Source organism: Antrostomus carolinensis, unplaced genomic scaffold (assembly GCF_000700745.2).
Source record: "Antrostomus carolinensis isolate BGI_N321 unplaced genomic scaffold, ASM70074v2 scaffold708, whole genome shotgun sequence".
Lineage (NCBI taxonomy): Eukaryota > Metazoa > Chordata > Aves > Caprimulgiformes > Caprimulgidae > Antrostomus > Antrostomus carolinensis.
This window is the reverse complement of record NW_010330675.1, coordinates 107,999-119,608: the sequence shown is the minus strand read 5'-3', so window position 1 is coordinate 119,608 and position 11,610 is coordinate 107,999. Positions and strand designations below refer to the sequence as shown.

At 37.6% G+C, this 11,610-nt stretch overlaps 1 protein-coding gene across 1 annotated transcript in view; it reads left to right on the top strand.

Annotated features, from left to right (window-relative positions):
• Nucleotides 1-938: 938 nt before the first annotated feature.
• LAMA1 (laminin subunit alpha 1) overlaps nt 939-11,610 on the top strand; it is an 87,711-nt gene continuing 77,039 nt past the window's right edge. Inside the window, exons 1-3 of the mRNA XM_029086207.1 lie at nt 939-1,101; nt 1,456-1,568; nt 10,359-10,601. Coding sequence (XP_028942040.1) covers nt 1,011-1,101; nt 1,456-1,568; nt 10,359-10,601 — 447 coding nt within the window. The 5' untranslated portion in view covers nt 939-1,010. The remainder of the gene's footprint in view (nt 1,102-1,455; nt 1,569-10,358; nt 10,602-11,610) is intronic.

The following is an 11,610-nucleotide window of genomic DNA, read 5'->3' as shown; positions in this document are numbered from 1 at the left end:
CCTTTTAGGAAATACTAAGGATTCCTGGTTTGGTAACAGTAATCTTGAAATGCTTAGTCTATTGTTTCATTATTCCAGCGCACAAGAGCAACACCATTTGAAAGTATGGTAAAATGTTTGTGTAAAGATTAATAAGTGGCAGGCAAAATATTCCTTAGAATTTACACAGACTGCAGGAAAGCCCACAGCAAAGGTCTAAGGTGCAGTGCTTATAGCTTGTGAACCCAGAGTGTGTTGTTCAGGGTGGTGGCATTGCTGCCATGAAGAGGTCCTGTTAAACGCCATCTTCCACACTAGCTGAGTGTCTGCTGCACAGTCCCTCCATGCTTCTGGCAGCAGGCCAGTTGTCCTCCTGGTTTTGATAAATTCACCATGTGAAGAGAAGGTTTAGTAACTGGAAGTGTTAGTTTACTAACTCTTGTATTCTTCAGCAAGAAAGCGTCCAAAGGTGGAGTGAAATAACAGGGTTGTTGTGGTCAGGGTGCCATGAGGGTCAGGGGCTCCTTGAGGGCCATGGGGGCTCCCTGCGGGGTCTGTCAGGGCAGGGGCTGGCAGCCAGGCCCCATCCCACCCCACAGACAGGAGCAGAGCTGGAGACCGTCCCTGCTGTGGCGTAGCTTGGGCAGGGGCTTGTGGCCCTGGGAGTGGGGTGGCTGAAATGGGGCCATGGGCAGGGTCAGGGGAGCCCTAGGCAGTGGGCAGGGACAGGCAGGGCTGCAGTGCCCCAGGACTATGACGATTGATGTGCTGATGTCAGTGTGGTATGATAATCTTTTCACAAAATAAATTGTTTTCATTGTATTTTGCTGTATCTCTGACTCTAAGCTAGAAACTTGTCATAAAACCCCTTATGTTTAGAGACCTGTCTCATACCCATGTCTGTATTTTACTTGCTTTATGACTTGTCTGATAATCATTATTTCTTTCAAGGCCTGTTCCCTGCCATTTTGAACCTGGCCAGCAATGCTCACATCTCCACCAATGCCACCTGTGGGGAGAAGGGACCAGAGATGTTCTGCAAACTGGTGGAGCACGTGCCAGGACGGCCCCTGCGCAACGCCCAGTGCCGTGTCTGCGATCACCACAGTGCCAATCCCAAAGGCAGGTCTCATATGTTTGGTTTATTTTTTTTTGTTTCATGGGTTTGTGTAATTCTTTTTGACCCTACCCCATGAATACAGGGTGTATTGCAGTCAAATACTTTTTACTTTTAGTCTCTCTACTACGTGAGTAAAACTACCTTTGAGCAAAGGGCTGACAGAAAGTGTGAGCACCTTGAGTCACCATTAAAGCACCGCAGAGTCCAATGACAGCCTTTTTGTCAGGGAGCAGATTTCAGCTTTTACTTCTTTATGATAGAAGAAACTGTGCTCAATGTGAAATAAATATGCTGAGTCAGAGAAAATGCAGTGAGACGTGTTTTCAAGATATATTTAATTTTTTGCTTTAAAACAGAGCAGCACCCAATTTCCAGTGCAATCGATGGTACCAATAACTGGTGGCAAAGTCCTAGCATTCAGAATGGGCAGCAATACCACTGGGTCACCATCACCTTGGATTTAAGGCAGGTGAGTAACATTTAGGTGAGCATCATTTATTGTATGTAGCTATAAGCCAATGCAATTGATTGCAGTTCTGTGTTTTGATGGTAGGATATTTAGCAGTTAACCGTTTAGTAGCACATCATTAAACATGGATAGTTAAAGCTAATATGAACTGATTCTAAATTAGATGTGCTTTTTAGTTATTGTTCTAGAGCATCTTGGAGATTTCATTCCTGTCAGACTGGAGTGGAAGTGACTATGTTTGTAAGCATATAGGTCACAGGTGGTTGTAATTCATGGCACTGTAACAAATGTGTTTGTGTGGATAAGAGTGTTTACACAGGCATTCCTTCTGTCTTGGTAACCTTCCCCTACCTGGCTCTGCTGTCTTTTCCCCAGCAGTCCTCTAATGCTGTTTTCCTCCACCTTTGATTTCATGCAAGTTACTTGAAGTCTGGGTTATCAAAGACTTACTTTCAAGCAGCAAACAGTGTTTTCAGGGTGTTGTCATAAGTGCAAATTTTATATGTGAAGATCCATCTGTTTGTGTTTATTAAATATAACTATCAACCGGTCATCTGATCATTGTACAGTTTCTTAGTAAGAGTAAATGATTTGGAGTAGGACATGGTAGAAACATTTGACGTTTACTGTAAGAAAACAGAGCACAATATACTTCCAAATATGAACTCTTTTGATCCATAGGTATTGTAACTCAGACACTGAGTTTCAGAGGAGGAGACAAAGGTGACTGGAGCATTATTTTATTCACATCAATTATCTCACGGTAGATCTGAAGTTAAACTTCTCTGTTTAAATTTCTCAGTATTTTTGCATATTTAAATTAAATATGTAAACCTGTTAATGCCACGTAATGGTCAGATTGAAGTGTAATATGTCAGAAAGTTCAATTGCAGGATCTCTAGAACCATGGAAAAACACTTTCCTCAGCTGAGGGATATCCTTTAGGACTAGAAAGCAAAACACACATAAAATGAGGCAAAGTTGGTGTTGCTGAAAGAAAAGTTGATTTGCCACTTGCTGTGCATCTCTTCTGACTGATTCTGATCACCATCTTGTTTGGAAGGAACACTGGAAATAAATGTTCTATATTATATCTTCTATGAACTTTTGCTTTCAGTTGTTCTGAAGAGTTAGAGATTATATCTCTAAAACAGTAATTTCTGACCCTAGGGAGGCTGGAACTGTCTGGGCAGAAGATGGTACCTCTCTTGGTACTTCACAGCAAAGCTTTGAGGAATTCATAATTCTTAGGCAGGAGGCTGCTAAACTGTACAGAGCATTTGCTAATTTACTAGTTTGTCTGTTAGACATGGAAGAATCAGAAGTTTCCTACCCTGCTTCAAGAAAAGACAAAATAATTTCTGAGGAAAATTTATTTTTCTTGGCTTTTTCTTGTTTTGCTTTGGGCAGATCTATGCATTGACCTATCTAAAATGTTTGAAAATCATAGCTCAACAATCCATTATTAATATGGTGATGCTTCCAAACTCTGGAATAAGCTTTCTTACTAAGAAATGCATACTTGAGGTGTACAATTGGTAACAAGAATTTGCAAGATCTTTAGACCCTGCTTGAAAGTTTTTAAAGATTAAAACAGAAGGTTTAACTTTGATGTTTTAAAATGAAGCATAGGCTAAACAAGTGCCTAGTTTACTCTTTAATTAGAAAGCAGAATTGTTAGGAAAATAATCACAGGGTATCTTTTGTCAGTGACAGAAGGTTTGGATAGGACTTTCTTGTTGTTTGAAGAGTTGGCTTTATGTTTGGTTTGTAAATAGGAAGGAAAAATTAAGGAGGAGGGAATGCCTTGGTTTTTATCCTCCTGGAACATTTTCACTTTGGAAACAGACCAGCTGAGCTACCCTCTAGTCTTTTATTCTCCAGCCTTACAGCTGTTGATGTTTCATCAAATACATATCTTTCCTCTCCTGACCCACGCTCAGTTTCACTAATTCGATTTGAAAAGTTTCCCCCAAGGGGCCTTTCTTCTGTGTTTTCCATAGAGAATCTGAGAGGGAGAAGGCATCTAGGGCTATGCATACTGAATGTAAATTACTGCTTTGTGAGAAAGGATTTGGTTAATAGCGATTACTTGAAGTCAGTAAGTTATTAGAGCTGACTTGGTGTGCTTACTTTAAGCGAGTCAGCACAAGTAAAGAAAACACAGAAGAAAAGTGTAGGAAGGACCTTAGTGATTTTAGTAACTATTTACTTCATAAATTTGCTAGAGAATTAGTTAAAATACTCTTAGGACCTTTGAAAGTATTCCTGAAAGTCAGTACCTATAACTATATGTGTTGCAGTATATCTTTAGCATTGGTTCATTTTTTTTACTTTTCAAGCAGGCTTTGTTCATTAAATCTGTCAAGTAGCGTATTAAAGTAAATACATCCTTTAACTTTCCTTGCTAGAATATGGAATATATTCACACCCTTTTGTGATGGGAAGAATGACCATCTGGTCATTATTTATGTTTTTGAGTAATTACCAGAAGTTCTACCAGTAAGAGGAATAGATTGTTTCTTTGGATTTTTAACAATGTACAGTTTAGAGATACAAGCTGGCAGTTGCATTGGTGAGTGCTGGAACATATCCTTGGTTGGCAAATATGGGGAAGATTCCCTTAGCTGGTGAAAACTGTCTCTACTCCAGTTTACCCGCAGTGGAGTTCTGGCCACAGTCTGTGTCCTGTATTTGGCTGTATTTATCTGTTGCTCAAAGTTGAAGGGAGCAGAGGATATTCTTTCAACTACTACTCTACCTTGCACTTAGTTTATTTAATCTAAAACCAGCTGGACTCAATAGCAGTTTGATGGAATCCCGTTAAGAAAAGAGGGCTGGATAATAAAATTGGTATCGAAATTGTTGTCCTGATCTTTCTCCTTTGCAGGCTTCTGTATTTATAACTAATGCTAAGCATTTTATAAGGGTAGCCAGTGGGTACGTCATCATTTTTTAGCTCACATATAGGTACATATATTCTGGTGTGCCTTTCAGTTTTTCCAGGACCCAGATGCATGATAGTCTTCCCCCCGCTTTCCGTTAATCCCCCCGCTTTCCGTTAAATATATGGCAAAGATCCACAGCTAGGGAGAGCAGTTTAGCAATGAGGTATAGTATTGATGTACAAGATACTAAGATTCGATTTATGACCTTGTGCTTCCTATGCTGGCAATTCTGCAGAAACAAAATGTGCAGGAGCAGTTTTTGATAAAAACAACGTTTTTGCCTGAGTTTGACTCCTCTGGACAGCTACTTTGTGAAATGATAACAAACTAAAATGTTGACTGTTATAAATGTCAGCAGTGTGCTCAGGACAGCTGTAAAATATTTCTCTGTCACACCATTAAATGAAGAATACTTTCCTCAGTTTTATTACCATGCTTCAGACTTTTAAAGGTATTTAAGTGAACTTTGTACTAGGCATAGCGGAAAAGCACAAGTTTGTATATCACAAATTTCTAGAATTGTAAAGCAAGACCAGTTATTCTTGGAAGACCCATATTCTGATGGGCCTCCATCTTCTGATTAAGTCAGAGCTCATGACTTTCTTGAGTACTGTATTACCACTCAGAGGCTGGTGTAAGAGTAATTTGTAGTTTCTGTTATTAGAAAGTAAAAAAGAATGTAAATATTATAATTGATCTGTACAGAGCTTTTATTTTGAAATCAGTTGGTAAGAAGAGATTTCTCTAAGGACAAATCCCTTGCTGATGTAAGAAGATATTATTCTGTTGACTTTACTGAACCAATGCTAGCTTACTGTACCTGCCAAACTTCCTTAAAAGCTTTTTGTGGCTTTGTAAAACTGATGATGCAAGATTCAGAGTGCTCATCTGTACATTCTTATAATACACTTCTTGAGTAAAATGAGATTTTATTTTATTTCAGAACGATGGTTGCACAAAATGAATCAGAATCTTAAGGAAAAGATAATTCAAGGGACTAGAAATTCTACTGGATTAAGTTTATTTTACACTTTCAACATCACAGACTCCTCAGAGCAAAATGTCGCAAGCACTTGCTAGTCCTCACAGTCTCTAGTAAGAGCCTGAAGTCGTCTTTTTCCCTTAAAAAGGCATTTCTGTGAACAGTATAGCCTGATACTCAGAATATCCCTCCTTCTACTCTTTGAGAGTTTGCACAGATTGATTTTCAACTTTTTTTGCACAGTAAACCAAAATCTGAGAAAAAGAGGGTTTTCTGGTAACTGGGTTTATATGTGGTGACAACACTGAAGAGAATGGATTTTGCAGTTTCACTTGAAATATGAAGTAATGTCAGTTGTAATAAACATTTTCACCATAGGACTTGTCATGCTATTTTGAAAATTATACTTAGCTATTCTTTAGATTCCCTTTCTGCATTCATCCTGAAGGAAATTAGCTAAATTTATAAAACTAGGAGGAATCAGGCTGCCAAGAGCCTTGCATTCCTTCGTGCTTGTTCATTTTGCAGTCTTCTGCATTATATGGTTTATATCATGCCAGTGTGATTTCAGTAAGGTACGCACTAGGGCACTGAGAGTGATCCTGAGGTCCTAAAATCATCTCCTCCTTTCAGGTTTTTTCAAGGTCTATTAGAGTTTGGATTTGAATTGTGGTGTGTATTTGAAGTAGCAGTTGGTACTTGTGTTCTTAATAGGTTAAACATTTCTGAAATTTAGAAAAAAAAATATGTTGGGACTCATCTTTCCCTTTAAGTTTTCACTTTTGAAGCCTGGGGCTCAAATACTCATAGATATGAAAAGATAGAATCTTCCCTTATTGTTGTTTCCATTTGTGTAAAATGAAAAGTATAACTGGGAGTCTTTATCCAAAAAAGCAATCAGGAAAATGGTGCTTACCAGGGCATGTATCTGTGGGCTGTAGAGCTCTGACCATGCCCTTGGAAATGGGAACTTTTGGCTATCATCTGCTGTATGGCCATTGCTGGTTGAGTTTACAGTCTTGAGCAAAAAAATATGCAAAATTTCCCAATGAATGGGAAGAAGGTTTCATTTATAAACCTCTTTCAAGAATAATGCACATGGTGTTGCTGGATTTGCATTCAGAGAAACATCATTAAAAAGCTAAATAAAGCAGAAGTGACTTGTTATGTTGGTACTGCTGCTATGAAGAAGAGGTTCTTCAGTACAAGTTTATTTGGCTGGTCTTTACAGTTGGGATTGAAATGCCTGTAAAATGACACTTTTAATCTATGGCTGCTTAGGAACTGCTAACTTGCTTTGGCTTGCCCTCTTTACCCTTGTAACTCAATGAGGAAATGAGTTCTGGGAAAGCTATCCAGTCAAATTAAAGAGTACAAATCATTAGCCACACAACTCCACAAGTTTATCGCACGGCTGTTTTGTGGGCACTGTATTGATGTGGAAAATGGTAAGAAACAGCCTTTGGTGATGTTCCAACCTGAAGAATTTAGAAAAGTAAAAATCTGTAAAGAAGTGCTCTAAGGATGTTGGAAAATTAGCTTGTGTTTCATGGAGTTCCAGGTTCAGATCCATTTTGGGTTGCAGAAGCTGTGGGATATGCGGTCTGCAAAAACCTACCTGCTGATGTTCCTTAGAACATCTTCATCCGCAAACATGAAGAACACCTGAATCCCTTCCTTCAGCTTCAGTCTCTTGCCTGGGAACATAATCTCTGAGAATACAACTCCTACTGATAGGTTGTCTCATAACTCCTTGTCTGCAGGAGCATTTATACAAAATCCTTTCATGTCTATTTTTAACCTGTATTTTTTCAGGTACTGATGATTTTTCCTGGTGTTGCTGATAGTCATTATCCTTTGAGTTTACCTATGAAGTATTTTTGGGTACCTATGGGCTATGTGTGTAAATGGAAGAGAGCTGAAAGTATTTGGGGGGGAAGAAAGGCAATGGTTTTCTACACTGTGCATACTTAAATGTTTATAGAACTTTTCACTTATTTTTGAATGCCTCTTTTGGGTTCATATTCTCAAATATCTTCTTTTCAGCTGTTGGTGAACTGTAGGCATGCAGGAAAAATCAGTCTCTAGATGTCTTGAGTACCCAACATGGCAACTGTTTTTCTGGAAAAATGTTGACTTGAAAAGATTTAATTTATCGAATTGTGCACCAAGTATGTGCACAGTTGCTGTGAAAATTTTTATCTTTTATCTGGCTTTTCCCTTCACTCCCCCCTTACCAAGAAACTTGATATTTAAAATAAATTTAACTTGCATACTGTTTTGAATATCTTTTATTTCTACAGTAGTGGCTGCAGTTAGTTTGCAATGAAGGACGGCTCATTGTTACTAGTTGGAACTGGATTTAAAACTAGCTACATCAGCTGCAGACTATAATGGGTCTTGAAAAATCTCAATGTAATCAAAAGTAGATCATTTGTTGTTCAGCCGACTGTGTAATAAGTATAGAAGTAGTTTAGTTGATCACAGCAAGCAGAGAGGAAAAATAAATAAATAAAAGACATATAAGAGTTTGTGAGGAAAATTTTCTACCATAGCATTGGAAAAAAAGTTGAGATTCCAGTCTTGACTCTTATGCATTTGAGAGAAATGATTGACTCCAAGGGAACTTGGAAGTGCATAGCAGTTCCTAAGCTCAGTCAATAAAACTTCCCTAGTTCTAATAGTTTTCTGCAGTTCTCTTCTGTGGTGGAGAAAATACCCATACAAGTGACTCTTGTCACGTACAAGTGTCTTCAGGTTAGGGGTACTGAAGTGGTGCTACCCCAGATTCTGCTTGTGCGTAATCCAGTGCAAACCAGTATATAACTCAACTGCCGTATGTAGGGAATATAGTTGCTTGACTTGGAGTCTGCCCAATTTCTTTTATTTTCCCTTTAAAAGCATGTATTATCATTTTTTTTTTTCAGTTGGAGCTTGTTGGCATGATGTAAATTTTATTTAAAGGGGGCTCTTCTCTTCGTGAAAGCTGGATTATAATTCTTGGTATTCACTTTGATAAAATTTGAAGATTGTGCTGAACAACAGAGTATACATAGAGAGACTCTAGTGAAATTTTATTTCTGGGGCTGTAAGGCTGTGACTGAACAGTGAGCTGGCTTCTCTTTTTGTTTACTTCTGCTTGCACTGCTGAAATGTCGTATAAGTCGGTAGACAAAATCCTCAGTTTGTGTAAATTTTTGTATTTATTGAAACAACTGGAAATGTTCTATTTGCATGCGCTTGATGTCTCAAAAGGATAAAACTGGAGTGCCTGAAAAGAAAATCAGACCAAAGGAATATCATGTTTTAAGTTACATCTGATTTTAATCAAAACTGAGATAATTTGGCTTTTTTTAAGGTATTAAATCTAGTAAACATTTGAAGATAATTATCACCAATTTTTTTTTCCTTGTCACAACTGCAAGATCTCCTAAGCAAAGCTCTATTCACCTAAAGAATGTGTTTTTTGAAAAGTAGTTTCCTGAATTGCACACACAATGCAGTTACCATTTATCTCTGTGTGTTTATTTCCACATTTGACAAAATCAAAATCTGCTTTTATGTGGCAAGTGCTATTCTTGCTCTAACTTTATTATGTATTGCAAAAAAACAACAAAAAATTAAATTTAAAATGTCTGAAAGAACTGATTATGGCCAAATTTGAGCTCAACACAGTATTAATACAGCACATGCAGACAGGATTTATGATGATTATACCATCTGACCAGGTAGTCTGCTCAAGTGCGAATACCTACCTCTGAGATAGTTGAATAATATAGCATTTTTCTTTTGTCTAAATGTGGCTTGATACTATAGTGCATGTAAAATATTAAACTCCTGTATAGAAATCTTATCAATTTGGAAAGACAGTCTTTTTCAGTGAGATGTAGCAGGTATTAGGTAAAGGAAGAAGATAGTAGCTTTGCAGTAAGTGCATTTCAGTGTTATTGTCTAAAGCTGTAGCTAGTTGAGGTCCAGTGCAGGTTATCCAGCTGCCATGACAAGGTCATTTATAAGGTGATACAAACTTAATTACTGCCCTGCCTACTCACAGAAGTGCTGAACAGTGCTCTTGTGTGAATGGGGATTTCATTTTGGACCCAAGATCATTAAAAAAATAGTCAAGATAACTGTATAGCTTAGAGAGTACACATCTTAAAGAGCTACTATTCTTAAATAAGGTTGTCATGCTTATATTTGTCACATTCATCTTATTCATCTCTGTGTGTTTTCAGCAGTTTCTGTAAGTAGTCTTCTGTTTAAATAACTTCAACACAGAATGAAAACGGAATGCACAGAGATTTTTAATACAGGGTGTAAAAAGCTTGTCAGAAATGCTTTTACTGAGAGGATTAAACTCCCAGCTAAAATGTGAAACAAAAGAGTTCCTTGGGCTGTGGCTGTTCTGAAAAAAAAAAAAACAAAAAAACCCAAACAACAATCCACTTCTTTGAAGCCCTTAGTAGTTCAGAAAAGCTAGATAGCACATTTCCCATAGAAAGACTGTTACACCCAAGTAATCCCGAAATGTACAGCATAGATATAGATTTCAGCTCTTATATTAACACAGAATGATGTATTAAATGCATTTAGTAGTTTTTAGTCACATAAACAAATGTTTTATTTTAATGTTTAGAGTTTTGACAAAAAAGGGTACATATTTCTGTTAGTAAAAGATTAGACTGGCCTTTTGGCAAAAGTTTGTGCAAAAATTTTATCCAGAGTCACTGTACCAAATTTTACTCTCTCCACAGGCAAACCGTATACTGCTTTTAAAATTTGGATTTAGTACCCAATTGACTTCTCATGGTCTTTTACAGCATAATGAAGTGTTAACATTTTCTTCTTGCATTTTTTTAGGTCTTTCAAGTTGCATATGTCATAATTAAAGCTGCTAATGCTCCACGACCTGGAAACTGGATTTTGGAACGCTCCATAGATGGCACAGAGTTCAGACCATGGCAGTACTATGCAATTAGCGATACTGAATGTTTAACTCGTTATAATATTACACCAAGAATTGGGCCACCAACTTACAAGAGAGATGATGAAGTGATCTGCACCTCCTATTATTCCAGACTAGTTCCCCTGGAACATGGAGAGGTATGTTTGGTTTTGCGCTTGTGGTTTGTAAGAACATGGACTGAGCAATTTTAAAACATTTGGATTACAGTTACAGAGTTCATGGCCCTCAGAGTTACCAGATGATCTGTTATTCTTCTTTAATGATACTATCTTTACATCATGTACCAGTACAGCGATCTTTTAAATGTTGGAATGAAACATGTCTTTGGCTCTACATATTCCCTTTACTAAACTCTTTGTTCTCTCTCTTCACATAATTTGATGGTAGCTATTAGCTGTGAATTATTAGTTGCTTTATCCTGAAAGACTATAACAGAAGTTCTATGTTTTGCCAGGTTTTTCATTTAATTAAGAAAACCCCTGTGTTAGGAACACCTGGTTGTGTGAGATAAAGCGGCAAACACTGTTCAAGTGTTTGACACAGCTGGAACTCCTAAACAAGCCTTGGCATTGTTTCAGGGATGTAGCATAATTAAAAGAGCTATGAGTTGTGCAGCCTCACTGTTGATTGTTCCTTCTTTTAACAAACTCTATTCATGGTACTTGTGTAATTTATTACATAGAGGCAGCCACATAATGAAATGATACATTGAAACCAGCCGTTATTCTGTTGTGAATGCTATAATGTAAGAGAGTGATAATAAATGCAGTGTTATCCCATAGAGAGTGCTAGTAATTTTTAGCTTAATAGAAGCCAATATGTTTTTGTTTCTCGGTTAAAAAAAGACTGGAGTGTATTCAGCTAAGGGTTTAAGTGTGTCACACTTTTACATAAACTTAAAACTATGTTTCAGCAAGAAAAAAAAAAAAAAAGAAATTCAGTAACATCAGGTCTCATTTACTTTAATCAAATGTTTATTGCAGTGAGGTAAGTATGTGCCCCACAGATCTGATGGAACAGACAAAGAAACTTAACCTGTCTCTCCACACAATTAACCAGAAAACCCTTAGGTTGACTCTTAGGCACAAACAGTGCCTCTTATAATGTATGTCTGTTGTCTGATAGGCCATACAACTCCAAGCCCAG